The sequence below is a fragment of the Oryza brachyantha genome, chromosome 3 (assembly GCF_000231095.2).
Source record: "Oryza brachyantha chromosome 3, ObraRS2, whole genome shotgun sequence".
Taxonomy (NCBI): domain Eukaryota; kingdom Viridiplantae; phylum Streptophyta; class Magnoliopsida; order Poales; family Poaceae; genus Oryza; species Oryza brachyantha.
The window spans coordinates 27,074,575-27,095,357 of record NC_023165.2 but is presented as its reverse complement, the minus strand read 5'-3'; the positions used below and the strand labels follow the sequence as shown (position 1 = coordinate 27,095,357).

Sequence of the window (20,783 nt, the reverse complement as noted above, 5' to 3'; positions counted from 1 at the left end):
CGTTGGTAGATCACATCACATCACGTGATTTACTTCCTGCAGCCAGAGAGGCAGGGACCAAAAAGGGGGTCAAAAGGCTTGTTCGTTCCAACAAGTCACAGCTGAAGATCACAGCGATAAACAACAGTAAGCAGAGTGGCCAACTTGGCAAATGGATGATTTCAGAACATGCCATGTACATTGTACAAATGACAGCAACCAATGCAGGCTACATGCAAGCTGACACTGTGTCTCACCATGTATTCCAGAAAGGAAACATGCCTCAGTGTAATCCAAGTAAAACAATGGGATTAAGCTTTTGTTTATTGTGCCACGACAATGAGTGCAGGAAATGCAAGCATCATTTAGCTTCACAAGTACACCATCAGAAAGGTATGCACATGATTATAACTTTGCAAATCTGTCAAGTCACATCAACCTATCATTCTGCCCTTGCACTAGAAATCATTATATGGAATTAGTTCGATCCAAGTTATCATTCCTCTTGCCGATTTGCAATGATTTTACACCTCATGCTGATACAATGGCCAGCTTACAAAAGTTCCCAAAATGCAAAGGGAAAAGAAAAGTGATGATACTTATCAGTATCTTGAAAACAAAGGTAGAAATGGAAGGTGAGGGCTGCAAGGAAAAGGGTTAGTTGCAAAATTGCCCAACTGCCCTGCAATAGAACAAGACTGATAGTCAGGCTTATGCAAGACTTTTGAATTTTCCTCAATAAACAAGAGACCAATTACATTGATGTTAGTTTTTGGATGATGTGATTCGCCAGAATCTGCAGAGTCTTCAGGCTTGGTGATAGTCAAAGAAAAAGTGTGCATCTGAAGGCTACTAAAAAAAAACCAGATGGAAAAAATATTGGCACATCCACATCTGATCATCTTTTAGAATTTGAACCCTTCATCTGTCAACCTGCATAACCAGTAGAGATATGTTAAATACTAGAAATACATGCAAAAATTGTGAAGTTCTTACTTAGGAGAGGCAATCAGTTTGCTTACATAAAACACAAAGCAGAAAAGTGAGGCAATTAGTAGAAGTTGATGTCTCCAAAGCTGTAAGAATACGGCAAAAGCTCTTCCACCTCAACTCTAGAGCTGAAATATCCCATGTTTCTTCTCCTCTGCCGGATAGTTTCAACCTCCGCCATGAAAATACTGTACACAGGTCTGTGGTCAGAGAAGCGTGACTCCCCACGAACATAAGACAACTGGATGAGGCCGTTGCCGTGCCACAGAATACGGTCACACCTTTGGTCAACAAAGAACAGATTTTTTTTTTTTGCAGTTAAGTTACTTTGAAATAAATATAAAGTAGGAGGAAATTCTGGTTGATAATAAAGATACTAAAAAGAAGTTACCAAGCTGGTGTTCTTCGCTTTTCCTTTGAATGCACACTGTCCCCAGAATAGCGATCCGAGTTGAATGAATATTTATATGTGGGAGGAAAATAGATCCTTCCTTCTTTCCAACCCTGGAAAACACGCCCACATCTTCGTTCTATCCGCAGCTGTTCGAAAAGAAGGAGGGTCAAACATGGTTCCTAAGACTAATTGTTCTACCATGCATGTAATGTCGTAGAGTTTTTTTAACGTTCTTGAAAAAATACCTCGAGATACTATATTTTTAGTGTAAAATTTTGATATATTGAGATATAATGTACCTTGAGGTATTATAATTTTGAACTAAAATTTTGGTGCCTCAAGTTATTTTTTAAGGATGGTAAAGAAGTGTAATGTTGTAACGTAAGTACGCAACAAAGCAGTGTCAATTACTTGATCTCTCTCCAACAGTTGCTTCCAGTTATGCATTTCAACGAGTGCTTTTGCCGAGCAGTATGAAAGGGAAATCCGGTAATTCAAATCCCCAAGCCATATGATACGACTGCAATTGAACCAAAGGAATGTAAAGTTAAAACCAAGTATAATGTTGCTTCCACATTACAATTGCAGAGTAAGGAACATAAATTCATACTCATGCTCAAGGATGGTTTCTGGTGACTTAACGTCACCAGCACCACGAACCCGAGGAAATCTGGTTTTTCTTAGGATTTCCATAACATCAGAATTTCTGCGCAATTCATCCCCCTCCTTTTCTCCGGACGTCAAATGACAGCAGATAAAACAAAAGGTTGTATGATGCAAAGACATGCTTATTGATATTGAACCCTGCAGCAAAAGGAAAGAACTTTTTAAGTAGAGCAATTTTACGTTCTAACAAAAAGTACCTCGAGGTACCAATGGCGGTACCTCACGGTACCAAATCGTTTCTGATCGTTGGATCTAACAGCGTACATCCTACTCAGCTAGATCCAATAGTGAGAAATAATTTGATACATCGAGATACTTTTTATTGGACTAGAGCAAATCTACGCTCAAGATGAGTAAAAGAAAACATTTTAAGAATTGAGAGTAGACTTTACCTTGTTTCCAAGATACCCCATTAGTCCTCTACCAACACAAGATACTTTAAGGTTTTTCACATCATTTCTTAATTCGCTGCGCACCCAAACTGTGAGAAATATACCAACCATCTGTTTGCTGGCAACCAAACAGTACCTAAAAGACACAACATTTCAAGGAGTTTTAGCTTAAAACATCAGGATCATAGTCAAACTAGCACTTTTAGGCTGAAATACTTAAAAAATTATATTAGATTCACATAATAAAACTAAAAAATTTATATAGAAGCTAGCATATGTTAAAGTTTATAGATTTTCACCAAAACAATACCTAGAAGTGTATGGTTGCTCGTCGATTTCTTCCATAGGTATTGAGGCACCGTAGCCATATGGGAATGGTGAGAAGTAAGTTGCATTGCTTCCATCCTCCTTGATATATTCATCATCTGGTGATCCCACACATGGGAAATTTCCATCAAAATCACTTGGTCTGCCACCCAAGCTAATTGGGTCACAAACACTGAACCTACGGTCCAGCCTTGCCTGTGATGCCATATAATTTCCTTCAACTCTTAAACTCCGACTAAGGTTCTGGAATGATCGGCGATGGAAAAATGACAAGTTATCATGTCTTCTTGATGATCCCTCAAAATCAGCATCCAGTTCAACAACTGGATCAGGAACAGGAGATGGTGTGTGACAGCCACCATAACTGCTAGGCCCAGGGTTCCTGTTCAATGTCCTTCTAATGAGGGATAGCCACTTTTTTGCAGGAACATTATCTTCAGTACCAAGAACATTCCCAGCATTCAAAGGAACAATTTCCTGAAATCTGTGAAGAAAATGAATTGAAGACAAGAGCTCAAGACCACTGTTATGTAAAAACATGGTTCATGGTACATACCCTAGCACATAGATATCAGCAGGAGGTGAAGAGTGTAGCCACTCATCTAAATCTAATCCCCTCGATGGGGATTTACCACCCACATTCCATGTTGAAGCAAATATTCTACAGAAAAAGTAAGTCAATAAGATGCAACATCAACAATCCCACTTATTTCAAATTGCAAGAACCAATAGCTGCCTTAGAGCAACATGGATCATGACAGTTGACTCATTTACAGAATCTAATTGAAAGAACATGTGTGGATGGATACCTGTAATCTTGAACTTCAGTCAGGCGTGACACATCAGATTCAGTCCTTCCTCGACGAATGCAGTCGGCATTCCTCTTTGACGACCGGTCTATCATACAAGAATGAACATTCAGATAAATCGGTGAAGCCACATAAGAAGGTATATTTGGATTTCGTATATAGTCAATAAAATCATTTAGGCGAAAACAGGAACTCAACAGGGAAATAGAGTTCTGGGGAAAAGAAAAGATGGTAGCTGCGATCTTTGATGTTTGAAGAGAGAGAGAGAAGTGTGGTCCAAATGCTTTAACTGTACCAGTTCTGCTTTTCTTGGCTGTGCCTGCCTCCCTCTCTGAGCAGCTGGTCCTGCATTCAACTCCATGACCATTTCTTCCTGAATCACCAAGCCAATTTAGCCCAAACCAAAGAAAGAAAGGCAAATGCAAATAAAATGGCCTTTGGCCGAGACCGTTTCAGCGTTTCTCTACCTTGAAATCAAAAGTAGAAGCTTTAGACCGGTAAAAATGACGGGCATGAGAAACATACAAAAATTCCAAACAGCACCGGACAAATATCTGAATCACTTAGTAAAAGGTGTTTGATTGGGACATTCTAATGACTTCTGTACCATCAAACCAAAACCAGGAGCTAAGGCATTAATGTGGCCGTGCCTAGGAAATTAAAGGCGTTTGATTGGGGCATGTCTGGTGCTACTGCATCGTTGAATCGAGACTAGGAACTTGGACTGGAAATGTCTGACGGAATCGAGGAACTACAAGCACAAGATGATAAAATTTGCATTCAACCAAACCACAAGAACCGGTGTGCACAACCAAGTAAACAACAAAAAACGAAAGAACACGCTGTTGGTTGAGAGTTGAGTCCCATAAATCAGCTATACCAACGAACTGGGATTAAAATTTTGGTAATGGCCCCAAAAAAAACACAAGCTGTCATCTTATAATCAAAATGAAATACTCGCATTACCTTGTCTAGCATCATAATCTGCATGGAAGTCGTTTGCCTTGTTCTTGATGTTGAACCACTTCCTCACGAGGGATCTTGACCAGGAGAGCTACACATTAACAAGCAAAAGAAGCACAACTTGATGATCAAAGAAAAAAAACACAGCAGGGAAACAAGATGCTCACTTGCTTAGGTAATTGATCTGAACAAACACCACAATGGAAGCACATACCTTGCTCTTCTTGTTGCTCTCTTCCCTCATTGTCTCATAGCAACTTAACTGAATCAACACAGAAATCCACACCCCCTCCTCTCCTCTCCTCTCCTCCCCTCTCCCAGGGCTCCTGATTCACACCTCCAACCCACGGAAAGGTGTGGCCTTCCGCAATAAAACGTCAAATCTTGAACAAATTTGGCTCCAAGTTCCGGTTGTGATCCGGGAACCCACAATCTTGGACCGAATTGAGTGTGTACCAAGCAGGATCACAAATCCTCTTCAGAAACACCAGCAAAGAAACCCAACGAAATCTTTTTTCCAGGATGCAACAATGGCAGGAGGAGACACACAACACACCAATCCACCTTGCTCCTCCCTCTCCTGAACCCTGAATGGCTGAATGCTCCTAGGCTTTCTAGGCTCTGCTAGCTGCTAGGGGTTAAGAAACTACTGCTGGTTTGAGCAGCTGGGCCGCTAGTAGAGCGAGCAGCAGCGGCAGCCTGCATGTATTGGTGGTGTACTGCTGCTGCCGGTTCGCAACACTAAAAGTGAAAAAAAATGGTGGTGTGGATCGAGTGAGTGAGACTGATGAGGTTTCTGATCTGCCTTCCTCTGCTTTTGCTGCCTCTTTTATCCTCTCAGCACCTTCTCCCTCCCTCTGTTTGTGTCTCCCTCTCAGAGATTATTCTAATCAACTTGATCTTGTGGCACAAACACAGGTTGATTAGGCTTAGCTTAATGTGTACTGGTGGTAGGATTTGGGAGGGGGTAAAGGTGAAAGCAACTTGGCCAGGAGAAGAAATGGCAAGGTGGCGGAGAATCAGGCTTCTGTTCCAAAACAAAACCGTGCCCTTCAGTCGCATTCCAAAGGTTTTGTGCGAATAATTAGCACGGCAAATATTTCTGCTTTTAGTTTTTGGAATGGTTGTTAGTGATTTTTTCTAATATTCCATATCAAATTATACACTTCCAGTGAAATTTGTGTTATACATATAGGGCCAAATCTCTCCCGTTCCTATAAGAATGTGTTCTTTTCATGTTATTATTGGATTATGTGCTCGATGCTTTAGAAAATATAAGGGTCCAATCATTTATCCTACAATGTATTGCGCCGGTGCTAAAATTTAAACTGTAAAACTTAATATTAAAATATAATTTGGTGTTTCCATCATGGCTTGTTTTTTAATACTAGTTTTTAAGTAGCTAAGAAAACATATATAAACAAATTTTTAACCACATTAATTTTTGTCATGAGTGAAGTGCACCAGTGGTCTCTAAACTTGTGTGTATGTGTCATCTGGTTCCCTGAACTCTCAAAATGTATTTTTGAGTCCCCGAACTTGTCTGCAGGTGTCATATAGGTCCAAACGGGCTCCGACCCACTCCATCCGCTGACATGGCATGACACGGTGGCGCCTACGTTTGGTGGTGCCATATGGGTCCCACATGTCAATATCTCTCCTCCTTATTCTTTTCTCTCCCTTCCCGTAGGCGCCACCGTGGCATGACACGTCAGCGGATGGAGTGGGTCGGAGCCCGTTTGGACCTATATGACACCCTCAGACAAGTTCGGAAACCCAAAAATACATTTTGAGAGTGTATGGACCTAGATAACATATACACACAAGTTTAGGGACCGCTAATGCACTTTACTCTTTTATCATTGTTACATTGTTGATATATTATCAATCGTTGTCCAACCGATCGAGCCATGTGTTTTATTAAACATTAGTCAAAAATACATATTCGTTGACCATTTATTTAAGCTATTTATTAAATTACTTCTCAAAATATCTACCTATTCTTATAATAAATTAAGTTAGTAAATAATAATAACCCACTCAATAATCTAAACTAAAATTATCTCATTGGACAGGATGGTTCCAACGAAAGGAACAACCAACACCTTGGAGCCCTGTAAATTAATACCCAGCTGGAAAGCGGGTCCCACAGGGCAGTGCCATGTGTCACATGCCTCCTCACCTCAGCCCCACTTCCTGCGTCAGTTAGCCGCGCTTCCTTGGCAGCACAACTACTTATTACAACCTCTCTCGCTGGCACGTGGGACCATGCGCCTTTCCAATTTACTCCGTCCGTTTCAAAATGTATAACATGAGTGCGTTAAATTGTAAGATATATGTGTTTGAGACATCTAACACTAACACCATATACAAGATAACATTAATATTTTATTCTTCAAAACCTTATATTAGGTTCATCCAAAAAAAACTTTAGACATAAAAATTACACCATCCTTTAGAAAAAGTCAAAAACAGTAACTTATTTAATAAAAGATACACCCTCCGTCGAAAAAAGTCAAGAGACAGAAACATATATTTTTTGTCCCAAATTTATGATACAAGAAAACCGATCCATCTTAATTCTTAAAATTCAATTTCATAAATTAATTAGACACTTTTTTGAAGACGCTTCAAATTGTTTTATTTTGAGAGTAGGGACGAGGAAGGCGTGGTGGGCGAGTGGGCGGTTTTCCCCGTTGGATGGCGGGGGAGCGGGCGACGATGCGCGTTCGCGTTCGCGTTGGCGTTGGCCTTGGCCTCGGCGCCGCTGCCCCCTCCCTTCGCACGCACGAAAATAACCTCATGGATGTACGTGTCCGATGCATCTCTCTCGATTGCATGGACATGTACAGGTTGGAGTACTGGGCCCCTACCCCCTACCCTTTTAGTCTTTTCACGCTTGTCCTCACGTTATCGCACGTATTCCACGGCCTACACGGCAGTGCAGACCACGTACGCACAACCGGAAAACCGGGCGGACATATGTTTGCATGCACGTACCTACGCCATACAGAGGACAAGAAGGAGTAGTAGGAAGTACATACGCTGTACGTACGTACGTGCGTGCGCGTGTATATATATATATATATATATATATATAGCTAGACAGGGGTGATGGTTTAGTTGTTTTGTTTTTCTAGGATAAAAGACAACCAATATATTTACAAACAAAAAATAATTTATGTATAATTTTTTATATACTTGTTATTAACGATCTAAAAATCAAAACAAAAAAATAAAATATGATGAAAAAACTCACGATCAACTTTAAATTTAAGGTTGAAAATTTAATTTTAGCTTGCAAGCATAAGCCACAAGCAAAAAGATGAGACCGCTAGCTAGCTCCTCTTATCGACAATTTTATACCAATTAGTCACTCTGCTATTTTATTTGAGTATGTTTACATGGGAATCTATGTTTGATCATTTATTTTTTAAAAAAAACTTTTGGAAAAATATAAAATTATAAGTTATGCTTAAAATACATTCACTAATAAATCAAATCACAATAAAATAATTAATAAGTATTCTTTTTTTTCACTATTTTTCTTCCAAACCTCTCTCTTACCTTCTACAGAGATCCAGCGGGTAAGGAGCTTTAGCCCCCAGCACCTACGTTGGATTCGTTCCTGAATCTAGACACATATATAAAATATATACATTGATATATGGATGAATTCAAATAAATTTAGAAAGTCTCGATCAAAGGAAGTACTCCCTCTGTTCCTATATGTTTAGCGCCGTTGACTTTTTATACATGTTTGACTATTCGTCACAGCGTTGAGGCAGTCCTACACATGGTTTTTGCACCGTCTTTGGGAGCGAGCACGGACGCACGCATGGATGAACGCGGCACGTTTCTACCGCCTACATAAACATAGTGAAGCTCGCTTGTCTCCATGTCCATGTCCATGCACACGAACGAGGCGCCCGGCGAGAGGAGAGGGATTTGCCATGGGCGACAGCAACGGGCCGGGGACGCGCGCGGTCGTGGCGATCCAGAGCGCTGCCTGCCGCGCGCGCGGCAGCGGCATCGACGCCGGCGTCGTGGTCTCGGAGGGATCAGTAGGCTGCTGCGTCTCGTTTTATTTTGTTCACTTCTTTTTTGGGACCCTTATATATATATATATATATATATATATATATATATATATATATATATATATATATATATATATATATATATATATATATATTGATCTCGATCGCTTAGCTCTACGTATACTTAATTAGCACGTACTAGTGTGATGCTTGCTTCTTCTTCCCAAACCGTACGTACTTATTTACTGTTGACCGCTCCATGGTTTGAGGGATCGATCTGGATTACAGCAGTGGATTAGATCTTGCTTAATTTGAGAGAGGGAGGGAGGTGCCCAGCTGCCGCCCGTTTGCTGTGGTGTACTGCTCAATCCGATCTAAAATATAGCTACTGGTATAGTTTTGGAGGAATTAAGAATTGAAATGGAATGTAATTAAAAGATGTCACTTGTTAATATATAGGGGTTCCATGGGATTAGTGATGGTGCTCGATCTCAAAGGCTACTGAGGTAATAGAGGCCATTAGAGATAATATGGGACAAAATTTAAATCCAGATGTAGCTACATTTTACTCCATCCGACCTTAAACATAACAGAATGTGACAGTTGTCATCTATCCTTAAGTTTCTTCAAAACAAACTATAAGAATGTGACAGGTGTCATCTGCAAGCATTTGTTGCAAACAAGCAGGTGACCCCATAGGTAATCTCTTAACCATCCCATTAAATAAGTGGAGGATTCATTAAATTGTGAAACGTTGCCCTGCCATAATGTGATTTGTTTTCAATGCCAATAAAAATAACCCATCCAATAGTATTTAACATCCAGAAAACTACCAAATAAAAAACGTCCCAAACAGAAATATCACAAGTACCGCCGCGACCTGGGCCGTCGCAAGGAAAACTTATATCCAAAATCTTTTTTATCCAGCATTAATTTGGAACCGCGTGTATCTAAAGCACCGGTAGGAAGTGGTAATCCTTTGTCATGGTATGCATGCCTAGCTAGTTTGGAATGAACTTTTTTTTTTTTTGGTAGGCAGAGCACGCACTTTGCTGCGACAGTAGGAAGCAGTGTTCCCTAAAACCGATGAATGTTCTTAGGCAGAGGCATTTTGTTGGCTACAAACATCAGTAGTCGTAACCAAAAAAAAAAAAAAAAAGCAGCAGCCCAGAGGGACGACGATTGATTACTGCGTCCAACACAGTAAACCACATGCTCGTTCCAATCATCATCACGGCTTTTGCGAAAGGGAACCCATCATGCGTGCATGCACAATCCTGGATTCGCTTCTCGACGTACGTTCCCGCGCCTCTCTCTCGTTTTTTCTTCTCTCTTACCTCTTTTCATTCTTCTTCTTCTTCGCAGCGGCAGCACGGCGACCGGCCGGCCTCGAGGACCGTGCACCAGCCGGCCGGCCCCGTCCGTCCACCGTGACTGCAACGCATCACCAGCTCGCCGGCCGACCGGCCGCATGCCCATGATTTGACGATAGAGATATACTTGGACCGTGTTCGGTTGTGGAGAGGTATGTTAACTTACCTAGCACGAAAAACAGACTAATAAATTAATATATGATTAATTAATTATTAAAAAAATATAAAATAGATTAATATGATTTTTTAAAACAACTTTCTTATAGAAATTTTTTAAAAATACACCATTTAGCAATTTAAGAAGCGTGCGTACGAAAAACAAGAAAACTCAGTTAACTTAGTTGGGTCACCGAACGCCGTCTTACTCCCTCTGGTTCTAGAAAAAAATTAAATTTCTAGGGACGAATCTGGACATAGCCTCAATCTAGAATCTCGACGACGGCTATGTATAAATTCGTCCATAGAAATTTGTTTTTTTAGATAGATGGAGTAAACATGAGAACAATATGATGTTAGCACTGGCAGGCAGCTCAATTACTAGCTTAATTAGCTTATGGAGAAAGGTCTCCATATCTGATTTCATACAACATAGCCCATGACTTCGTTTTTTCTTTTCCATTCTTTTACGGTTAGAATAGGAGGCTGCAAAAGGACGGGCGGTGTCAGCCATTGATTCTCCATTTCCTTCTCATTCAGACCTCCCAGGCAAGGGAGGTTTCGTAGGTTGGCAGCTCACTGCAAAATGCTAGCTATATATTGCTTCACATTGGAGCTTGGAATGTTGAACTGAAGCCGTCAGCACACGGTCCGGCCGTAGCAGATGGAAGCGATGTATAGGTTTTTTGACCATTTTTCCTGAGATTATAATCCCAATGTTAGTATGGCGCATACAATGAAGTTGCTGAAATGGGCTTCTAAGTGAATGGAAAAATTAACTATTTGCCACTCTTATAAGTGACAATGAACCTAATGTGTCTATAACATGTGGGTCCGGCACATGATAGTGGCAAATAGTTGAAGTCACTCATAAGAGTGGTAAATAGTTATGAATGGATTTAATCTGATTGTGTGTGGCAATATGGGCATTGTGAGGTTGGGAGAGTTGAAGATGTACCTTGACATGGGTGCTGGGGAAGGAGGAAGTTCGAAGAGTTTCTTGTGTCTCGTCCACTGGCTTCCTCTTTGGCATGGTCAAGATGAACGCAGCTTGATCAGGAGTAGCTGCAGTCGACGTTATTCTGTAACCCGTCTCCCATCGCCGATGGATCCCTTCACTTGGATATAGAAAGTCCAACTCTACCACCTGCACATTGCAAGACAGACTCACTTTCAAACTTACAAACCACGCAGCAGTGCTAACCTCAGGAGTTTGAACATCAAGATAATATGTATAGAACTTCAGAATAGGAACATATGTATGTGTGCGGTTACTGCTTTTCCTTGCTTTTAGTTCCGAAGACGACCTCAAGTTCTCACCGATTAGAACATGAAGCATTTTCCCGGTTGCATGTTCGAATTCAAGCACAATCAAGATGAGATTCTTACAGCAACATATGTTTCAAGTTAGATACGTAGCTTTCGCGCACAATGTAACAAATCAGTTCGAGATAAGCCTGCAGGAAGTAACTTATTGTTGGATATTCTTTACAAATCAAGGGTGTATACCGATTTTTATCACATATGAGGTTATTTGGCATATAGAGAAGCCACCAAAGTCATCAAAAGAATAAGGATATGCAAAACTGAACACAAGGATGGGCAAATCCAAATATTCAAACCTGGTGGGAATAGCCCGTGTTCCTTGACATGACAACTCCCCAGCGGTTTCCAGCAGTAGCCATAGATGTCACATGAAAGCCTTCTTTCCACTTTTTGTTAATCCACTTGTAGGGAAAGGATTCACTGACTTTGTATGACTGTTGCGTGTATGAAGTTTCTGTAATGATGAGATACAGTCTGGTTTAGAAGGATAATGTCTAATGAAGGGCATGAGAAGTTCACAGGAAACTTTGGGGTCCAGACAGTAGCCAGTAGAACTGTAGAAATACAAAATTGATTGTGCAAGCAATGGGAACTGGCAACACAATTGGTTCATCACCATTTTGACCAGAACTGCCCCAACCAATATTAGAAGATCATAGATACTTGTGTATTATAGAGAGATTTATGTACATATGTCTGCCATTCATATTATGAACCTGTGGCACCCTCTAGTAAATCAATTCTGTCCTCACAGGAAGAAAAAGAATTTCAGGGAATCTTGTGAGGTTTGTGCTGAACATTTGCCTCAAAGCAACTGACTGTTTTTTACTGTTTCATATTCATGGAGTGGTTTGTTTCAAGTTTTAAGAAACAGCAACAAGCTAGTAAAATTAGTTAACAGGTAGTTTACCAACCTTTGGACATTACAACCAATGAGCTTCCATTGTTTGCTCCTGCTATTGCCGTTATGTAATAATTCTGCTCCCACTGGTCCATAATCCAATTCTATGTACAAACAACACAAGATGGAATCAGGACTCTGGATTCATCAAAACTGGAGGGAGGGAGAAGTAGCCAGTACACCTTGTGCAGAAACACTTGTGAAAGCTCATAAACTTGGGAACGAAAGCCAGTCCCAGCATCCATAATGAGAGCCCAGAAATTTGCTGAAGAAGACACAGAACTAATGTACAATCCATCTTCATTGCCTTTTTCTATATGCTGATGCAACCTTGAATCAGCAACATTATAGTGATACCTGCAGGGCAAGTGATGCATTTTGAGGCCACATCAATATTTATCATTTTTAATATTTAAAGAGCATAAAAATATGGAAGGGGTGAGTAATTTTCACTGCAGAGCAATTGCCTTTTAATTTTTAATTATAGTGATACCTGCAGAGCAAGTAATTTTCACTTCAAAATCTCAAATTCTAGAACAAGGAAGCCCAAGAAATGAGAGCCATAAAAGCTGAGATAGTAATAAGCGTGAGTGTGCACACACACAAACACTTCCACCACTAAAACTAGAGAAGGGGTCAGCGAATTTTCCCATCGCTGCTTTTGCCAGAAGTCAAGTAAAAGTTGCATATGCTATAAATGGATGACATTGGGTGCATACAAGAACTATCCCGAATGCCAACATCAATCAAGTCAAAGCTAGTTACTGAACTCTTTCTTAACCTGCCAATTTGGAGATGGACATGTAGAGCTAGAAAAACAAAATGTATATGAGAAAACTAAAAAAATCAGTTTTCGTGGTATCGTAATGACAAGAAGCCTTATGAGATCCAGATATCAGGGAAATAGAACAAACCAGTAGCAAAGTGTGTCCAGTGGCGACAGTAGCATCACATTATGTGCTCAGTCAGCACTTAAAAGGCAAGTGCATTGCGACGGAACAATGGTTTGGCAAACTAAACAAGAAAGGACTTTGCACCATTTGCATTTTTTAAAGGCAATACCTCTGCTTCATGGGTCGCCTAGAATTATAAACTGAGATCCACTGAGTTGCTGGGCTTCCCAACCTTAATTTCTTCTTGGGCTGTTCATCATCATCAAGATTTACAACAGTTCTCACACGTTTTTGCCCAACCTATAATATGCACAAAGATAAATGAGAAAATTTAACACGTTCCAGTTAATCTATATGGTACGGACACAGATTGTATCTTGTGTGTACACCAGTACATACCTTCAGGGCCCCATCGATTCTGATGGGCCTTGAAGCAGGCCCTTCAATCAAACCATCAAAGAGAGAAATAAGTTTTGCATAGTTTGGCTCTTCATCAAACTTCATATTAGTGACCATCTCAAAAAAATATTTGAATGGAGCTGGACAGAAGCAACACAGCAACTCTGGTGCAGTAGCCATTTTCTTCTTACAAACAAGAAAACTCTTGTTGTCTCCCTGCATTACCAAGTCATTAACACTAAGATAGGTTCAACAAATAGAAGAAAATACTACGTCAAAACTTTGTTGAGCACATTGAAGATTACCTGATAACCTTGCCAAGGTAATCTCCCTCTTATTAAAAAGATTAGGGTATATGCGAGTGACTCTAAATCATCCCTCCTGCTACCTGTACGACCTAAGTGGGCATGGACGCTAGCATATCTAATTGTTCCCCTGTAAAATGTTGAAAACAAGCAGGGCATGTTAGTAGGTGTCCATAATTTAATATAGATAAAAGATATTATAGTGCACGCACAACTGACGAACCTAAAGACATCTGGTCTCTGATCATATTCAACATGCTGACCAGATGATGCTTCTTTCCACCTGGATGCTGCATGATTTCAACAATACAAAAGAAAAATAAGTCAACAGGGCAACCAATAAATTATATATATATAGGATTAACCTATGAGCAAATTCCATAGCACATTGAGAACATGGTTCAACACTTCATAAAGAGATCAGATTGCTCTGAACAACAGCCTACCTAAACCAAGATCAATCAGAAAAAGCTTCTTCTCATCAACTGACCCAGGATGACCAAGCAAAAAATTCTCTGGTTTTACATCGCCATGTACAAAGCTGGCAATGATAAGTGGCACAGGAAATGTTAACACCAATGAAATAGAAAAGGAAAGAGATTCCATGCAGCACAATATAATTTCCAGATACAAATGACTTTAAATTACCCTTTAGAGTGAAGCTTCTCAAGAATTGATACAGCTTCCACAGCAATGCAAGCAACCATATGGGAAGACATCCTGTTTGCGAGTTGTGATGCTGTTATTTTAAGTGAGTAACAAAATCAGGCAGTCAATGCAAAAAGGTGATCAGAAACTTACGCCTGTCCCACTGAATTCCACACATCCCAGAGGCTGGGACCAAGCATATCCATTACCTGAAATTTTGGAGTGCTGGTTCAATAAAAGAATTTACTTTGAGTCCAGAAACATTTTGAAGTACATGACTAAAGTAAAAACTCACAAGAATGTAGTAGTCTCCCTGACGACCCTTGTAGTGGACTGATGGTATGCCATAACAACCATTGAGAGTACTGTTCAAATAAAGATTAATGGGTCATACTCCACATAGAATAATGTAAAACATCAAAAGGGAAAGATTGCTTGTGATTCTTACTGATAAACCTGCCACTCATATGGAGGGCCATAGTTGCATCCTTTACTGTTTCGATGCTCAAATTTCAGTGCAACCTACAGGATATTCATTCAGATATCTAAAAGTTGACTGACTAACAGAGGCTCAGTGTTCAACTGAGGCAGTAAGAAATGAAACCTCTTGTGCATCTGGGCCCGTGCATGAACCTCCACCTGATACTCTTTGACCAACATAGACCTGACCAAACCCACCTTTACCTAATTTCCTGTCGGTTATATACTCTGGGGAATTGCCAACTTGAACCTGTAAAACATACATAACTATTTAAAATTTTAGGAGGCTACCTAATGGCAGTATAACTCTGCCACGTAAAATGTCAATAGAAGATATCACCAGGAGAAGCAAACAGAGCATTACCATAGAAATGATGATCATATTCTAGTTATGCAGTTTGATGTAAAAAGCAAGATATTGTAACTTTAGTTCCTATTCCAAAAACATTATTGTTTAATGAACTTGCCACAAAGTTTCGTCAGTTTTGCAAAATCAGGACATGATACTATGGTACTATCTCACGTTTACCTCCTGTTACAAAACAGAACTGCTAGTGTCTCAGTCTTGACTCTCCAAAAAAAATCCTCTCAAGCATAACAACCAAACCACTTCCTACTCCATTCAGATGAATCATCAATTATTACACTTTATAACTTCTAGCGTTGATTACACTGTCTGTTTTATGTGGACCATACATGTCAGTTGTCTTGTGTCTAATAACACCAATACGGCACAAAGGCAAGTCATATGTGAAACGAGCGTGAACATCTGGAATAGCAATCATACCAAAAAAAAAACTACCAAACAAAGTAAACAAAAATAGACCATACCAATGATGAATAACATAGCGTGTTAAGGAACATAAAGAAAATAACTTTTATCAGTAAAAATGATAGTACGCCCAGAGCAGTGCAAAGGGAAGAAGGTAATCCGTACCCGCTCAGGCACTGGTGTTCCAGTGGATTCACCTTCTGTTGCAGCAAATTTGTCTCCACTTTCACAGTCCATCTTGAAGTCCACAGCTCCGTCGGCTACCTTGCTCAAACCAAGGCCCTCCTGGGCTTTGCCTGTAACTGTCCCTCTAGCAATAGCTTCAGGGAGGTCCTGGCAAGGTTGATCGTCACACAAATCAATAGCCTTGCACTCCTTTCTGCTAGGCTTCAGAGCATTCCTCCCTCCTCCCTCAGCAGCTGTCTTGTTGCCTCTGCCAGCCGACGCACCACCACGCCTTCCAGTCCTCCCCCCAGGAGCTGGCAACACGGGACTCTCAACTGGATCTGCGGCCCGAACGTCGTGAACCTTCTTGGACTTTAGACGAGCTCTCCAAACACCACCTCGCAGCTCAACGTCGTAAACTTTCTTGGAACTTAGAAGAGCTCTCCGAACATCACCTCGCGGATCAGCCATTATCCACCCATGCAACTCGGCTTGTTGCTACACCCCCTCGCTGCTCCTTTCAATCTCCACATGAAAAAAACACCCAACAAAAGGAATAAATCACTGACGAAGAAGGAAGCCACACGACACACAACGATCACCAGAAATAGCAAAAGTTCAGCTCAAAGAGTGTTCCTTCACCATGTAATGGCAATCGAGCAATGAATCGAGCCAAAAAGTTCTGTGTGGAATCAATCTAAAACCTTCATCGCCATCGCGAGCCCCCTTAAAAGACCACAGCCCGCTTTCCTACCGCCACTGTCCTTTGAACGGAATCGAATGCCGCCATCGGCGCTCTAAAAAGAAGCCTAGCATCTCCATCACCCGATGCCCCCAGGGGGATCTCCACCCAGAGAAGAAAAGAAAACTCCAAACTTTACCGCCAGATTACTACCAATCCAGCGCCAAACCACTCCTAAGCTAATCCCAACCAGCCACCAATCCCCAATCCCACACAAACCACGCCTTTTTCCTAAATCCGCAATAAAGCTCTCCGCGGGGCAAGCATCTATCCTCGAAACCGAACCATTTCCGTGACGCCGGCGACCGAATCGGGGCACCAGAGCCCCCATCGGATCACGTCCCGCGCGCGACATCGACCTCCCCTCGCAATCCGATCGTCCCCGGAACCGACCGCCGCCACTCCCCCGCGGATCAATCAAAACACGCACAAAAAAAAAAATACCGCAGACAAGAGAGCCATACATCGTCGACGTCGTCGGATACGCCCGGAGCGGAGGCCCGCCGGCGGAGCGGGGGCGGCGGCGCCTCGGGGGCCGTGCGGTGGCGGAGGCGAGGCAGGAATCGTGGAGCGCTCGCGTCGCCGTGTCTCTCTTCTCCCCGCGCGTGTGCGTGTGTATGTGTCGTGGGGGTGAGTTGCTGCTTGCTGCTGCTGCAGTCGCGCGGCTCGGTGTGGCGCATGCAGGTGGGGCCGGGAGGCGCGCTGGGTCGCAGACAGGTGGGGCCGGGGGGGCGTGGAGGCGTTCCTTCCATTGTACTGCTGCTCCTCCTCCTCGCTTCCGCGGTTCAATTCAAAGCTGGGGGCGGGCGGCGGGGGGTAGGGACGTCCTTGACATGTGGGCCCGTCGCAGTGGACCGCTTTAATTAATTCCGGTCCATTTTCCGCGCTTCGTTGCCTCCCTCCTCCCCGTTTTTCAAAGTCCAGCGACACTGTTTTTATCTTTCCTCTCAAGCCTTGTTGGAACAAAACAGAAGTAGAGAAAATTGTTTTATCGAAAACATTACCAGCTATCTCCGTTCTAAAAACATCTCAACAGCTCATCTATTATATTTTTTATCCTAAAAATAGATGTTGATGACTATAAATTGAGCTCCAACAGAACGGCTATCATATCATCTATTTTTAGAGGTCTTCCATATTACGAGAGAACCTTCATATTTAGATGATCTTTCTTCATCCTCCAAAGAGATATAAAGGATGTCATATATGGATGATCTAGTGGAGTAGAAAGAGATACAAAGGATGAAACTAGTTTAGATGATCATCTAAATGAAGATATGGATGACCAAATTTAGATGGGTTGGGGATGCTCTAAGGGTGTGTTCAGATTGCAAAATAATTTTGTAAAAATATCACATCATATTTGCGATCGCACATTTGAAATATTAAACAAAATTTAAATTTCGTCTGAAAACTGCAAGACGAATCTTTTGAGTCTAATTAATCCGTCACCAGCACATGTTGATTACTGTAGTGCTTATGACTAATCATGTACTAATTAGACTCAAAAGATTTATCTCACGATTTCCCTTATAATTGTATAATTAGTTTTAATGTCACGTACATTTGATGCTTTATTTAGGTGTTCAGAGATGAATTTTTTTAAACCATTTTTAAGAAATAATTTTATTACTAAACCTTTGGGAAAAATATTTCCACGCATGAATCTTTTGGCCACGCCACCAACATTGGTGTGGCCAAACGGCTTGCCACACCATGGAACACCGATTAGGCTGCGTGGTATCGTTGTCTTGTCACACCGTTGTTGGTGCCATGGCTAAAAGGTTTAGATTTGGAAATATTTTTTTCGGAGATTTAGTAATAAAATTATTTTTTTAAAAAAGTTTAAAATATAAAAAAATTCTCATTAAACCGACATAGGGATATGTGGGTGTTTTTGAAAAAGTTTTTGGAAACTAAATAGGGCCTAAATCATAGTTATATTTAGAACAGTGATACGTCAAACACTAACTTTGATCGTTAATAACAAAATGGTAAAAAATGATTGTGTGAGAATGATATTACTATTTCTCATTAAACAAAATGTCATAGATATGTAACTCCTTTTATTTAATATATATATCATCTTGAAATAATGTGTCCAAACCTAAAAGTAAGAGCAAGTTTTTACCCTTATCTTTCTATTTCTACTTATATTTATTTATATTTATAAGTTAAATTTTAAATTTTTAACCTTATATTTAGAGTTGATTTTAAGGTTTCTTAATCGCAGTAGCTTTTAGCTCACTAGAATACGTATATAAAATTTATATTCACAACTTATTTTTAGCTTGTAAATATGTTGTTTGGCAATCACCTGCTAGAGGTGATCCGTATATCTAGTTTTGCCTGCATTATATATTCATAGATTTTAAACCAACATATATTCCATCCATTAAAAATATATGTATTTTTATGATTTAAATTTTGTAACACAATATAAGCATTTACATACTAATTTTCATGATTTCGATAGTTTCAATAATTATAGAGCCAATCATATGGTTCCAAAGGGAATACCATTAAAACGGCTAAAAGACAACATTTTAACATGTCATTAGTTTATACTAAACAACATATAAATGTTTATATTTTGAAACTAATATTCTAGTGCACTAACCCAATACTCTGTCTACCGGTTAGCTCTTTTATTACCCCTGTTTCTTAAGGTTTATGCAGCCGTTGTCTTTTTTATGAGAGGTAGGAATCATATGTCTCTCTTTCTTTCTCTACTCCACATCTACATAACGCATGTAACTAGTGCTTAGATATCTATACCACTTTCTCTAACTGTATTTTTCGTCAGAAAACGGAAGGAGTGCCTGCTATTTTTCTGGGATAAAGGAATGGCTCCACTGTTCCACAAAATCATTTGAAATCCCCGTGGAACAGCTACAGGAAAACTAATATGAGGCCAGAACTCATGTTTTCTCCTTCTCATGACTGAAAATTTGTTTGTTTTTTCCGTGGTACCAAAGTATGCTCTTGCAAAAATCATATGTATTTATTTCATGTTGGATTCGTTGTGTTATGAACCATATTGCTGCAATTTTATGTTCCTGTCTGTTTCGGAATCACGTGTTCCAAAGACTTCGATTAAATTAAACGGATCTGAGATGTCAAGCTCACTGGGTATTGATTAAAAAGGAATTGAAATGAAACATGCCTGTGCAAACTGAAAAAAAAACACTAACTTATGATGAACGAGGAGCATTATTTATCCGCTTTTTTTATACTTATAAGATAAAAATAAAATTTTTAAATTTAAAATTAGAGTTGATTTATAAATTACTTATCCTATTGAGCCTTTGTTCAGAACATAAATATAATATTTTTTATTCATAGATTATTTTTTTTATAAACATGTCATTTGTCTTTTATAAAAAAAAGTCAAACCCAGCATATTTTTTTAATTCATCTGACTGCCGTGAACGTGAACAAAGAGCGAACAGTCAAAATTGTGGTTTGTACTAATGCTTGTTTAGTTTGCAAAAATATCCCATCAAATTTTTAACATATATTTGAAGTATTAAACGTAGTCTAATTATAAAATAAATTTTAAAATTTGCCTGAAAACTACGAGACGAAATCTTTTGAGTCTAATTAATTCATCATTAGCATATATTGGTTACTGTAGCACTTATGGCTAATCACGTCTTAATTAGACTCAAAAGATCCGTCTCATAATTTTTCTCATAATCATGTAATTAGTTTTAATGTTCATGTATATTTAATGCTTCATTTAAATGTCCAAAGATTCGGTGTGATGTTTTTAGAAAAAAATTTGGAAAGTAAACCTGGCCTAAATTTCTCCGCATTTAAAAAAAAAAAACCTGGACAATGGGCGCACACGTTCTAATAGTTCAATACGGGCCACGGACCTCATCGTGGCGAAGTTCTTGCAGCGTTCGGACTTCTACCCGCAGCAGGCTGCAGGCGCGCTTACTCTTCCCGTCCAGCGGCGCCGGCGGCGACAGCCTCCGCGCCTTCCTCTCCGCCCGTCAGAGAACAAGCCTGCGGCCCCCAACGACACCGGCCGCCGCCGCAGGACCAAGCCACCTGC

General features: G+C 40.3%; 2 protein-coding genes across 4 annotated transcripts; both read right to left on the bottom strand.

The window, feature by feature from the left end:
• Window positions 1-318: 318 nt before the first annotated feature.
• Window positions 319-5,161, bottom strand: LOC102706641 (type I inositol polyphosphate 5-phosphatase 4-like). Of its 3 annotated transcripts, XR_005811359.1 has the most exons (13): window positions 4,735-5,161; window positions 4,524-4,611; window positions 3,853-3,930; window positions 3,558-3,645; window positions 3,305-3,409; window positions 2,732-3,232; window positions 2,422-2,557; window positions 1,974-2,167; window positions 1,775-1,883; window positions 1,361-1,509; window positions 1,002-1,250; window positions 738-912; window positions 319-661 (listed from the first exon to the last, which is right to left on the bottom strand). XR_005811359.1 is itself a non-coding variant. In XM_015834930.2 (12 exons), exons 1-11 carry the CDS (start codon window positions 4,762-4,764, stop codon window positions 1,031-1,033), a joined length of 1,698 nt encoding a protein of 565 aa, XP_015690416.1. In that variant the 5' UTR covers window positions 4,765-5,161; the 3' UTR covers window positions 319-912; window positions 1,002-1,030. The 3 variants fall into 3 exon arrangements, 2 of the variants coding, with proteins under 2 accessions (XP_015690416.1, XP_040378043.1); XM_015834930.2 differs by having other exon boundaries at window positions 319-912; XM_040522109.1 differs by having other exon boundaries at window positions 319-912; window positions 1,002-1,157.
• Window positions 5,162-10,554: 5,393 nt separating this feature from the next.
• On the bottom strand, window positions 10,555-16,824 carry LOC102717146 (casein kinase 1-like protein HD16). The gene is made up of 17 exons (XM_006651836.2): window positions 16,621-16,824; window positions 15,979-16,503; window positions 15,166-15,291; window positions 15,010-15,083; window positions 14,857-14,926; window positions 14,715-14,770; window positions 14,562-14,633; window positions 14,360-14,454; window positions 14,137-14,203; window positions 13,914-14,043; window positions 13,609-13,824; window positions 13,379-13,509; window positions 12,499-12,673; window positions 12,330-12,420; window positions 11,712-11,869; window positions 11,048-11,236; window positions 10,555-10,788 (listed from the first exon to the last, which is right to left on the bottom strand). The coding sequence occupies exons 2-17, from the start codon at window positions 16,447-16,449 to the stop codon at window positions 10,729-10,731; spliced, it is 2,181 nt and encodes a 726-aa protein (XP_006651899.1). The 5' UTR covers window positions 16,450-16,503; window positions 16,621-16,824; the 3' UTR covers window positions 10,555-10,728.
• Window positions 16,825-20,783: the final 3,959 nt, after the last annotated feature.